Below are 13775 nucleotides of genomic sequence, written 5' to 3'. Positions count from 1 at the left end.
GATTAAGCCAGGGGAATAGATAGGGTGAATGCACAGTCTTTTACCCAGGGTAGAGGAATCAAAAACCATAGATTTAAGGTGAGAGGGGCAAGACAGGGTTAATAGGAACCTATTAAATCATGGGACGGGGTCAAGAGAACCCACATAGTCACAGGGAAGATGTACAAACTCCATACAGACAGCACCCGTAGTCAGGATCGAATCCGGCGCTGTAATGCAGCAGCACCACTGCCAAGAATTGATCTTTTTACCTATCCAGTAAAATACTAGATAAACCATGATAAATGTGAAGGTAACGGATTTTATAATAAGATATTAAGATCAAAAAAGGGAAAAGCCATAACAACTATCAACAAGCTAAGATAAGAGGATCAACGATAAAAGGTTCCCTGCATAACAATTGGACAGCAGTCCATGACACTCTGGAGCTCTTAAGCTCCAGATTTCAGCAGAAATCTCCGCAAACATGGCCTTCGGTCCCATCCTAAAACATCAGCTATCCATTTCTCAAACATCATCTCACCAACTACAAGCCCAGCAACAGTGTGACGGCGATGCCTCACTGGCAGAGGAGCTGAACTGCTTCTTTGCTCGCTTCGAGGCAGAACCAGAAGAGTTCGTCACCATTCTCCCACCAGCCCCTAACAACAACAACTACACCCTCACTGTGCAGGAGCATGAAGTGAGGCGGGTGCTCAGGGCAGTGAACCCGAGGAAGGCTGCCGGCCCGGATGGCGTGACAGGAAGGGTTCTGAAGGAATGTGCAGACCAGCTCACCGAGGTCTTCACGAAAATCTTCAACCTGTCCCTGTCCAAATCCATCATCCCACCGTGCCTGAAGTCTGCCACAATCATCCCACTACCAAAAAAGCCTGTTATCAGCGGCCTTAACGACTACCGACCGGTCGCTCTCACACCAGTCATCATGAAGTGTTTCGAGAGGCTGGTCCAGCAGCACATCAAAGCCAGCCTCCCGCCCACCTTCGATCCACACCAGTTTGCCTACAGAGCAAATAGGTCCACTGAGGATGCCATCGCCACTGCTCTTCACACTGCACTGACCCACCTCGAACACAAGGGGAGCTATGTGAGGATGCTTTTCATTGACTTTAGCTCCGCTTTCAATACTATCATCCCCAGCAGACTGGTCACCAAACTCATGGATTTAGGACTCTCCCAACCCATCTGCCTCTATATCAAGGACTTTCTGTCTAACCGCCCCCAGACCGTCAGATTGGGCCATCACCTCTCCACCCCCATCACACTCAGCACCGGCTCCCCACAGGGCTGTGTGTTGAGCCCACTCCTCTACGCCCTCTACACCCACGATTGTGCCCCCGCCCACTCCACCAACACCATCGTCAAGTTTGCGGACGACACGACTGTGGTTGGACGCATCTCAGGAGGAGATGAGACAGCCTACAGGGAGGAAGTCCAAAGACTGGCAGCGTGGTGTTCAGACAACAACCTCATCCTAAACACCACAAAAACAAAGGAAATTATCATAGACTTTCGTATGAACAGTGCAGCCCTCAAACCCCTATACATCAATGGGGACTGTGTGGAAAATGTCTCAGACTTCAGATTCCTGGGCACACAAATTACGGAGGATCTCCTCTGGACTACAAACACCACCACAGCAGTCAAGAAGGCCCAGCAGCAACTCTACTTTCTGAGGATCCTCAGGAAAAACAACCTGGAGGAGAAGCTGCTGGTGTCCTTTTACCGCTGCTCCATCGAGAGTGTGCTGGCGTACTGTATAACCACATGGTATGCCAGCTGCTCTGCAGCGGACAGGAGAGCCCTTCAAAGGGTCATCAATACCACACAAAAAATCACTAGCTGCCCACTGCCCTCCCTGAAGGACATCTTCAGCTCTCGCTGCCTTGGCAGGGCAGCCAACATCCTGAAGGACCCTTCCCACCCTGGACACAACCTGTTCCACCTGCTGCCCTCTGGCAGACGGTACAGGTCTTTCAAAACTCGCACAAACAGACTCAGAGATAGCTTCTACCCCATAGCCATACGTGAACTTAATAATGCAAAATAAGAAATAACACTCACATTCAACTGAATAGTTCTACCTCAGCTGCTATTGTTATTTATCTGTAATTTTTTAATTTTTTTATTATATGTATTTATTTTTACCTTATCTTATATATTTAAACTGCTCTTGTGAATCGCACCGTGGGATTGACTTTTAAATTTTGTTGTACCATGTGCAATGACAATAAAGAGATTCATTCATTCATTCATTCATTCATTTTCTTCAGAGATGCTACCTGACCCGCTGAGTTAGTCCAGCTTATTTTGTGTATCTATGCCCTTTCTTCTTTTGGAAAATATCAATAAATTAGAAGGCAAATTAGTCTATAATAACTGAGCCATTGATATGTGGGCAGCAGGATGAGATTACTTTGTCTAGCCTACACCGCAGAATTATACAATAGGCCAAATATCAAAGCAATTAACATTAAATCATTGAAATGCAAACAAGATTACTTATGAGAAACTTTTTTTTGGATCTCATTTAAACGGAATTTGTGACATTATATATGCTTTCAGGAAATAATTAACATTTGACCTATGATTCCCGCTGGGATTTTCCTCACCCCACACACATTTTCTTTCTAGAGCATGATTGTTCAGATCACTCAACAAATTATTTACTTTATTGTGATTGTTTCCTGTGTCCACCAGTGATACATGAACAATACAATACTTGTTTTTTTCCCCTCCAGCACACCTATTCTCTCTAAAGAAATACAACGGAGAATGTGGAAAAATGAAATTATAATGTAGATTGAGGCCAGAAAAGACAATTACAAAAAGAGCAGGAAAAAGTGCGGTATTTAGAAATTATAATATCAAAACAGCCCAGAGTACGAGATAAAAGTACTTGCAAATTTGGAGAAACATTATTTCATATTTCTAGATGGTAGATCATATTTGAACAACCTTATTGAAGTATTTCATGCAGCAACAAAGGGGACAGGCTGTGAATGTGGTTTAGCTGGACTTCAGAAATACTTGAAAGGTGACACATAAAAGAACCATGGCAAAGAAAATGACACACATAGTTATGGGGAAAATGAAAACAAGGAAAGGAAATAAAGTGCAATTTCTTTTGGAATAGCTTTTGGAATTGTTTTACATAAATCCACCTCTCTGTTATTTCTCATGACCTCTTCATTGCCACATTGCTTCCTGGGATTCTAAGTGCATCATCCAGCAGGTAAAAATCGATGTCAAAATTTTTCATGTTGTGGCCCTGTTGCAAATTCCATACCCTTACGACAAATCTAAGCTGACCATGGCCTCAGGCCAAATACTCACTGATACTCCCCAAACTGAGCTATTGAATATTCATCCTCTCCATTACAAGCCTGTCAATCTCCAGCTTTCCAACACAAGCAGAGTCAATTAATGTGTGAAACATCTTACACCCACCATGTACTTCCTGCCTTTTTTTTCATTACAAATTCCTATGTAAAACAAAAACTGAATTAACTTGTCAATGTTGTAATTAGATATTTGCTTCAGTGGGAAGGGAATGTATCAACAACACATCAACGAAGACAGTCTTGTGGTAAATGTGGATGGAGGAATCTGAAGGAAATACATCAGACAGATCATATGACTTTAAAAGGGAGAGGGGACTGGGGATGCTAGTAAAATATATTTGTCAGATTAAACACAGAAAAGGATGTAAACAGCAATTTAGGCAGTGTCTGTGGAAGACTTTAGAATTGGAATAAGTTAGTATTAAATTGCAAAGAGGTGGAAGTGGGATCAATAAGAAAAAGGGAATATCTCTGAAAGTTGAAGTCAGGATTGTCCTGGTGATGTTGTAAATAAGAGCATCTGGTCATTGGAATCATGGGGGCAGTTACAGTCAAATAATATATTTATTTGTTCGTAAAAGATGTGAAATGAGGGGCAGTTATAGTGCGAGAACACATAGGAGAAAGCAATAGTTGCAAAACTGAGCCTATATGCTCATATCATGCTCATGATCTAGAAAGAAAATGTGTGTGGGGTGAGGTAAATCCCAGCGGGAATCGTAGGTCAAATGTGTGTGTTTATGATTGTGTTTATAGTTTGTTTGGTTGTTTGTTTGTTTGTCTTTTTGCACAATGTCCGCGAGCATTGCCACTTTCATTTCACTGCACATCTCGTATGTGTATGTGACGAATAAACTTGACTTGACTTGACTTGATATCAAACATGGATAACCTGGCCAACTCAGATACAGAGAAAGCACTGAATAATTTGTAGCATTCAAATCCAGAGAGTCTGTAATGTTGCAATGTGTCTAGACTTCAACTTCATTGAGTGTCTTCTAACAGTGCAGAAAGCCACAGAGAGATAGATTAAAAAAAGTGTGACTGGGAATGAAAAATAATGTGGCAGGTAATCTGAAGATCGGGTGTTTCACAAAACAGTCATCCAACCTGCATTTGGCATCTCCAACATTGTGAATGTTGCAAATATGCTGCACTAGTGCAAATGAATCATGTGGAATGACTTTTTGGATTCCTAGGCAGTGAAAACAGATGAGGTGAAAGGTTAGATGTTGCATCCTCTGTAGTTGCATGAGTAAAGCTGCAAGAGTGGGGAGTGGTTGGTGGAGGCCATGAAGGGAATGGTCCCTTTAAAATGCTGACAAGCCTGTTATCTTGCAGCAAATAAAATATGTTGTTATTGGTGCATACAGCGCCCTCCAAAATGTTTGGGACAAAGACCCATCATTTATTCAATTGCCTCTGTACTCCACAATTTGAGATTTGTAACAGAAAGAAAATCACACGTGGTTAAAGTGCACATTGTCAGATTTTATTAGAGTGTATTTTTTATACATTTTGATTTCACGATGTCTATATTACTAAAAGTCTAATCTTGACCGCTTTTGGCGCACTGTGGCTCGATTTCCGAGACAACACCGCCACCTACGGCTGTCATTTTTGGCCACCTCACTCAGAGCCCCCCTCTGCCTTCCGGGACCGGTGGATTTTTCCCATCGATGAAAAATCAGAGAGATATTAATGGGTTTTTTTTAAATCCCCATTCTCTTTGCTGCACCCGCTGGCGGCAGGGGGGAGGGACTATGAAAGCCGGAAATATAGTCCTTCACTCAGTCTCTGCCAGATCCAGGAAGCGAGAGGGTCACGGCTCTCTGAGCTGCGAATAACACTGAACGCATGTCTACTCCTCGGTGAGTCCCCCCCGATGCGGCTGTAAGGTGGCTGCAGCCCAATTGTTTGCCTTGTCTTTTTAACAAGTTTGTGTTCACAAAATGAATTTTGGTTGTCGGGTGGCTGCAGCCCAATTGTTTGCCTTGCCTTTTTACCAAGTTTGTGTTCACAAAATAAATTTTGGTTGTCAGGTGGCTGCAGCCCAATTGTTTGCCTTCGCTTGGCTTTTAAAATAGTAGCAACAGTTGGATGCCAGCCCAAGAATCCATTCGGGCCCACAATGTCTATACTAGCCCTCTGGAAACCAGTACCTTGGGCCCGCAACACTCATACTAGCGCAACAGACAGCCCTCCCACTGGCGAGCAATATTGGAATTGGTGGAAAGGTGGAATATTGCGTTGGTGACCAGCCCTCCCGTGTGATGCTCGGACCCAACGGGTCCCACTTAGTCTAGTAATAAAGAAAAATCCACAAACACCTGTCCGACAGATCAGAAACACTCTTCAGGAGTCAGGTGTGGATTTGTCCATGACCACTGTCCGCTAAAGACTTCATGAACAGAAATACAGAGGCTACACTGCAAGATGCAAACCACTGGTTAGCTGCAAAGATGGCTTGGTTACAGCTTGCCAAGAAGTATTTAACAGAGCAACCACAGTTCTGGAATAAGGTCTTCTGGACAGATGAGACGAAGATTAACTTATATCAGAGTGATGGCAAGAGCAAAGTATGGAGGAGAGAAGGAACTGCCCAAAATCCAAAGCATATCACCTCATCTGTGACACACGGTGGTGGGGGTGTTATGGCCTGGGCATGTATGGCTGCAAAAGGTACTGGCTCACTTATCTTCATTGATGATACAACTGCTGATGATAGTAGCATAATGAATTCTGAAGTGTATACACACATCCTATCTGCCCAAGTTCAAACAAATGCCTCAAAACTCATTGGCCGGTGGTTCATTCTACAGCAAGACAATGATCCCAAACATACTGCTAACGCAACAAAGGAGTTTTTCAAAGCTAAAAATGGACAATTCTTGAGGGGCCAAGTCAATCACCCGATCTGAACCCAATTGAGCACGCCTTTTATATGCTGAAGAGAAAAATGAAGGGGACTAGCCCCCAAAACAAGCATAAGCTAAAGATGGCTGCAATACAGGCCTGGCAGAGCACCACCAGAGAAGACGCCCAGCAACTGGTGATGTCCATGAATCGCAAACTTCAAGCAGTTATTGCATTCAAAGGATATGAAACAAAATACAAAACATGACTACTTTCATTTACATGACAATGCTGTGTCCCAAACATAATGGTGCCCTGAAATGGGGGGACTATGTTTAAATCACTGCTGTAATTTCTACATGGTGCAGGGCTGCCAACTCTCAAGCTTTGAGCGTGAGATTCACGCCTTCAAGCAAACTCTCACGCCCTCACGCTCATCAGAAATTTCTCACGCTCAGTGGTGAGAAATTTTGTGATCAACGAAAATTTAAAACCTCGGATAAACTGCATGGTCCGCGGGTGTTGGAGAGCTGGGGCTGTGGGAGGGATGGGAGCAGAACCAGCGGCCGGAACAGATGCGGGGAGCCGGGACGGACGAGTGTTTGCCGGGGCCGGCGTGTCGCTCGCTGCAGCTTTGGCCATGGAGCACTCTGGACAGTGTATGTCCCGGGCGTCCGAGGCGTCGGAAGCGTTGCGCCGCTGCCGCGAGAGTCTCTGTGCCAAAGGGACAGACTCTCAAAGGGAGGTGGAGAGAGAGAGGGGAAGAGACAGGGAGACAGTGGGGGGAGAGAGAGAGGGGGGGGGGTAAGAGGAGAGAGAGGGGAGAGACAGAGGGGGCGTGAATGGAGAGAGAGAAGAGGGAGAGGGGGGGAGAGAGAGGTAGGGGAGAGAGAGAGAGAGGGGGAGAGTGTGGTGGGGGGGGGGGGGGAAGTGAGAGAGGGGTGAGAGGGAAGAAAGCGGGAGAGAGAGAGAGGGGGGGTGGCGAGGGAAGAGAGGGTAGGAGAGAATGGGAGAGAGAAGGGGGGAAGGGGAAGAGAGAGGGGTGGTAAAGAGAGAGAGGGGGAAGAGGAGGAGAGGGGGAAAAGAGAGAAACAGGGGGGGGAAAGAGAGAGATAGGGGGGGCAAAGAAAAAAGAGATAGAGACAGAGGAGAAAGAGAGGGGAGTGAGGGCAAAGGGGAAGAGTGAGGTAGGAGGAGGGAGAAATGGGGGGAGAGAGGAGGGGGGAAGAGAGAGAGGTGAGGAGAGACAGAGAGAGGGGGAAAGAGAGGGGAGAGTGTGGGAGAGGGAGAGAGAGGGGGGGAGATAGAGAGGGAGGGAGACAGAGGTGGGGGGGGGAAGCGAGGGGGAGAGAGATGAGAGAGAGGGGGAGAGAGAAGAGGAGAGAGAGAGAAGAAAGAGAGGGGGGAGAGAGAGTGGGGGAGAGAGAGTTAGGGGAAAGAGAGGGGAGAGAGAGTTAGGGGAGAGAGAGAGAGAGTTAGAGGGAAAGAGAGGGGAGAGAGGGAGAGGGGAGAGAGAGAAAGGGGAGAGAGAGAGAAGGGGGGCGGAGTGAGAGGGAGAGGGGAGAGAGAGAGGGGAGAGGGAGAGAGGAGGGGGAGAGAGAGAGAGGAGGAGAGAGGGGGGAGAGAAGAGAGGGAAGGGGAGAGAGTGAGAGGGGGAGACAGGGGAGAGAGAGGAGGAGAGACAGAGAGGGAGAGATGAGAGAGAGGGGAGAGGGGGAGGAGAGAGATAGAGGGGGAGAGAGAGAGAGAGGGGGGTTGAGAATCTGTGTCGAATTTGCCCAGGTGGCCGGCATGGATCAGGCTGTGGCTCGGTGCATCCTGGAGGACAACCAGTGGCTGCTGGAAGTAAGTACAGGTGCACAACCTTTTATCCGAAAGCCTTGGGACCAGCCACTTTTTGTAATTCAGAATTTGTCGGTCTTCGGAACGGAAATTTTTTAGCGTAGATTTTAATGGCTGGCTCAGTGGTAGAGTGTTCGGTTCATATCCGCAAGGTTGCGAGTTTGCGCCTTGATCCCGGCAGTTACTCGGTCGCGAGTTTGAGTCTTCAATGTCGTTTTTTCTTGCAGAATAAATGTTTGTATGAAATGCAGTGTAGGAGAGGTGTACTGACTGTGTGGGCAGAACTTTGGAAGTGATTGCCCACCAGTCTAAAAAGCCGCTGTGTCTCCCTGTCCCTGGGATAGCAGGGGGCGATCAAACAGCACAATACCCCCCTCCCCCTCCAACTCCAGAGGAATCCGCTCCCCGATGGGCCGCTACGGCGACAAGTGGCAGTTTGCCCACAGCCCGAGCTGCGCCACCCCAAGAACACCTTGCACACCATCAACTTCTGCCCCTACGTGTTCCTCTGGAGTTGGAGCGGGGCTGGGCTGGAGTTGCTGCTGGCTGTGGGTCTCTGGGATCTCCGTGCTTGCAGTGGGCCTGGGGGTCGCTGTCCCGTTGGTCCTGACGTCTCCGGCCACCCCCCTGGACTGGAGCTGAGACTGGGAACTGTACCGCCCTTGCCCCCTCCCTCAGCAACTGCAAACAACCACACTCTCCTGCAAGGGCGGTACAGTTCCCGGAGGATAGCAGGTGGCCGGAGACGTCAGTACCAACAGGAACCCGCTCCCCGATGGGCCCCTACGACGCCCCGAGCTGCGCCCCATCATCCACAACCCAGGTTCCTCTGTAGTTGGAGCGGGGCTGGGCTGCTGTTGGCTGTGGGTCTCTGGGTTCTCCGTGCTTGCGGTGGGCCTGGTTGTCGACGTCCAATTGGTCCTGACGTCTCCGGTGACTGCACTGGCCTGCTGCCATCGCCAACGTGAAGACAGTACAAAGCCCCCGCGCCGGTGCAATGAGTGGGGAGCTGGAGAGGGGAGGGATGGGGTCACACACATGGCCGGGGAGCAGAGGGGTGTAGGTGGGTTGAAACTGAAGGGAGCGACAACCTGCTGCTGCTTGCACGCTGAGTTAAAAAGTTCCCACGCAAGACTCACGATACACTGTATCGTGTCTACCGTGGGAACTTTTTAACTCAGCGGGCAGGTAGCAGCATATTGTCAATTATTAACCCTCCCGCGCAATATACCCTCACCTTCTCTTTTATGGATGGGGATTTAGTTCCCCTTTCTTCGAGGACTGATCCGCTGTCACCTCTGCGGGCCGCCCTCGGTGAATGTCCTGTCTCCCTGTCCCTGGAATAGTAGGGGGCGATCAAACAGCACAATACCCCCCTCCCCCTCCAACTCCAGAGGAATCCGCTCCCCGATGGGCCGCTATGGCGACAAGTGGCAGTTCGCCCATAGCCCGACTGCGCGACCCCAAGAACAAGACGTACCCCTTGCACACCATCAGCTTCTGCCCATACGGGGAGCGTGTTCCTCTGGAGTTGGAACGGGGCTGGGCTGGAGTTGCTGATCTTGGATCTCCGTGCTTGCAGTGGGCCTGGGGGTCGGTGTTCCGTTGGTCCTGACGTCTCCGGTGACTGGCACTGTGCTGCTAGCATCGCGACGTGAAGACAGTACAAAGCCCCCGCGCTGGTGCAATGAGCGGGGAGCTGGAGAGGGGAGGGAAGGGGTCACACACATGGCCGGGAAGCAGAGGGGTGCAGGTGGGGTGAAACTGAAGGGAGCGACAATCTACTGCTGCCTGCACGCTGAGTTAAAAAGTTCCCACGCAAGACTCACGATACACTGTGTATCGTGGGTCTACCGTGGGAACTTTTTAACTCAGCTGGCAGGTAGCAGCATATTGTCAATTATTAACCCTCCCGCGCAATATACCCTCACCTTCTCTTTTATGAATGGGGATTTAGTTCCCCTTTCTTCGAGGACCGACCGGAGGTTCCGCTGTCACCTCTGCGGGCCGCCCTCGGTGAACGTTTTCAAGGACCGAAAAAATTTCGCTATTCGGAGGTTTTCGTTATTTGGATCTTCGGATAAAAGGTTGTGCACCTGTACCAAGCACTGGGTAGAAACGGTGGAAGGCAGTAGACTTCAAATGGGGGTGGTTGGAGAAAGCATCCTGCTTGCCTGCTAGATTTTCACTTACTGTAACTGCAGGAAAAATGTTCCCGATGTTGGGGGCGTTCAGAAACCATGGGACACAGAATTAAGAATAAGGGGGGAGGGGGGGGGGGGGGGTGCAGTTAGGACTGAGATGAGGACAAACTTTCTTCACGTAGAGAGTTGTTAATCTGTGGAATTCTCTGCCACAGAAGGCAGTGCAGGCCAATTCACTGGATGTTTTCAAGAGAGAGTTACATTTAGTTCTTGGGGCTAACGACATCAAGGGATATGGGGAAAAAACATGAAAGACGTACTGATTTTAGATGAATAGCCATGATCATATTGAATGGTAGTGCTGGCTCGAAGGGCCGAATGGCCTATTCCTGCACCTAGTTTCTATGCTTGAGTATATGGCAATAAAACTCGATCACTTGATTTTGAAGCATTCATGCATGGTGGAGGTATAATGTAGTCATAGAGTGATACAGTGTGAAAACAGGCCCTTCGGCGCAACTTGCCCACACCCGCCAACATGTCCCAGCTACGCTACCTGCTTTTGGTCCATACCTCCAAACCTGTCCTATCCATGTATCAGTCTAACTTTTTCTTAAATGTTGGGATGGTCCCTGCCTCAACTACCTCCTCTGGCAGCTTGTTCCATACACCCATCACCCTTTGTGTGGATAAAGTTACCCCTTAAAAAGTTACCTCTTAAAAATACTTCATACAAAAAACATTGAAATCATACTTCTACAGTGCACTAAAACATGATTTTAATACATCAAATTTCAAAAAGTTCCTACCCTTGGAGGGGGGACACCCTTCTTCCACACCCTCTCCCCACTCGGTTGCTCCACTCCCTCACCGGGTACCCCCAAGGCCAGTGATCAGTGATCGCACAGCCTCCCCCCTTTCAAAAACGCTCCAATCCAATTTAAAGCATATATATTGCATTCAAGTGTAAGTTATAAGACTCGCTACAGTATGCACCATATTGCACAATCTCAAGCTGAAAAATGCAAATGTTCCGTACCAATGGGAGGGGGTACCCTACACCCTACAGATTTTTCATCCCTTTGTTTTTATTCCCTTATAGTCCTTATTTCATAGATCTTTCGAACTAGCAACCAGGTTCACTCTCTCCTTAAGTGTCGAATGGACCCATTAAACCAGATAATCCTATTTACAATTTATCCCTTCGGCAACCCAGTTCTTGCCTTTTCAGACATTCCCTGTGTCTAATACACCCCTTGTCCACACTCCCCACAACTCTCTTTCCCAGTTCTGACAAAAGGTCTATGAGTCTCAAAAGTTAACTCCATTTTGCTTTCTGCAGACTCCACCCCAACCCACAGAGTGTTTCCAGTATTTTCTATTTTTATTTCAAATTATCATTGTCACTCCCTGACTTAACGCGATAGGCAACTTACGTAAACTCGCACATATGTAAACAATTCGGTACTCAGTCCCTAGTGCAATCAAGGCAGTCTGTAATACTATATGATCACTCAAGTTTATATCAGAAACAAGCTGGCAATGGCAGTGGTGCTTATCCAGAAGGCCGCTCACCACAGAAAGTGTCCTGGATGCAGCCGGAAGCTGCCGAGTGACAGACACAAAGTGTTGAAGTAACTTAGCATGCCAGACAGCATCTCTGGAGAACATAGACAGGTGATGTTTTGGGTCGAAACCCTTCTTCTGGCTCAGAGTTATTTGGGGCAGAGGATGGGGATGGTGATTCTAACTTACATAAATTCTACTTTACGTAAGGGTTCGCAGAACGTAACCTTTACAAATGTCGTGGAGTCCCTGGAGTTCATTCATGTTCACTCAAACTACTGCGAGGAGGAAAGTTAAAAATAAATCATAAATTATTTAAATCATAAATATATCACCGAAATCCCACAGAAAGGGTGGTACTTTGGTACAGCCATCCGAGTTTGATTCTGATCTCTGATATTGTTTGCGTTGAATTTTGTTTTCCCATGGTGCTCTGGTTTCCCAAAGACGTCCAGGTTGGTGGATTACTTAGCCACTAAAATTACCTGCAGTGTATAGGTGAATAGTCGAATCTATGGGGAGTTGGTGGAAATGTGGGATTAGTGTAGAATTAGCATATTTGGGTCATTAATGATTTGAGTGAGCTCAGTCACACTCCGTGACTCTGACTCTAAGACCATGTACTTTCTACTTCCAGATTAATGCAAACAGTCCTTTCCACATCTGACTGATATCACCAATACAGTAACAATGACCTTCAATATTGAAAATTATTCTTCCTCCTCTTTGTGCAAAGAGTTTAAAAGGAGCCCCAATTTCTGCACATTGTTCCAAGTCAAGACCAGGACTAGTGCTCCCTGTCTACACACTTTAGTATGCTCACCTGATGGTCCTTCTGTAAAAACTGACAGCGTCTGTCCTCCAACGCTCTGCATTGAGAATGGATGCTCTCTGGGTGCACTAATTGGTGCACCTTTCCCACTGGCATTTTGGATATATGCAAGCTCTTCACTTAAAGTGAAAGAAACCTAAAAGTAATGGAAATAATAAACAGAAGTAATAAAAGGATAAAAGTACCCAAGTCAGGCATTGCATCATCATGGGGCTACAAACCACCCAGAATGGAGTCATGCAATTTGATGCAACTACAATTTTAATTGAGGTATTTTTTAGGTTTCACATGCAACCACCATCAACAACGGTGTTATCCAGAAGCACACGTCATAAGCTTCAGCTTTTGCAGTTGTTAAAATGTATGCTGTGGACATATTCAAACTGGGCAAATATGAAACAGTTATCAGTTTTTCCTTCAATTATGTCTCATTAGGACTTAACAAAATCCTGACAGAGTACCAGATATGAAAGTTAGTAAAAACACAGGGAAATGCAAAGACACATAAACGACCAAGAATTTGTTGTTTTTTCTTTCAAATTTCAATATTATTGCCATTCGATGTCGTAAAGTTTTGGAACCAAACTTGCACCCTGTTCCTTTCTTCATTGTGTCTCTCTTATCTGGGTATATCCAGCTTTTTGTATTTCTTCATTATTGTATGAAATCAGAATCGATTTGTGTGGTTTGTATCTGTTTTACTCAGCATAATGTGAAACAACAATGGTGAAAGACACAACTCCAATTTGCAATAAACAAGTAAACAAACTCTGTCTCTGTCTTCATTCAGGCAGCCAAGGCAGAGTCAAATAATTCTCAGTATGGTCGCCTCACAGCTGTTAGTTTGTTTTTTTCTTTCATTATTCCACATGGAAAATACATGAATACATCTGCAAATATAATCCCCTTTAATACTTACCACATGCTATTTAAGGCAATGGTCATAATTTATCTAAATGTTGATAATAATGCTCCTATTCTAACTTTAAAGAAAGCACTACAAAGTTGGCATGATTGAAAAGATACTGCTCTTTAAAACCTGCATTTGGTTCTGGAGATTTTAACAGAGGCTGCATTGTTGAAAGTGACAAGATGGTCACTATGTAGGTTTTGCACAAGGTCTGAAGAAACTTGGAGAAAACAGAGACGAAACAAGATTTTTTTTAAATGCCGGGAATTGTTATGATTTGA

The 13775-nt window shown here is 46.5% G+C and overlaps 1 protein-coding gene across 4 annotated transcripts in view; it reads right to left on the bottom strand.

The window, feature by feature from the left end:
- Positions 1–13775, bottom strand: part of LOC129702814 (general transcription factor IIF subunit 2-like) — a 75782-nt gene that overhangs the window by 45875 nt on the left and 16132 nt on the right. For all 4 annotated transcript variants that reach the window (XM_055644807.1, XM_055644806.1, XM_055644809.1 and 1 more), the window contains exon 4: positions 12576–12720. In XM_055644807.1, the coding sequence (XP_055500782.1) occupies positions 12576–12720 (145 nt within the window). The remainder of the gene's footprint in view (positions 1–12575; positions 12721–13775) is intronic.

The sequence above is a fragment of the Leucoraja erinacea genome, chromosome 13 (assembly GCF_028641065.1).
Source record: "Leucoraja erinacea ecotype New England chromosome 13, Leri_hhj_1, whole genome shotgun sequence".
NCBI classification, from domain to species: Eukaryota; Metazoa; Chordata; class Chondrichthyes; order Rajiformes; family Rajidae; genus Leucoraja; species Leucoraja erinaceus.
This window is presented reverse-complemented; position numbering and strand designations above follow the sequence as displayed.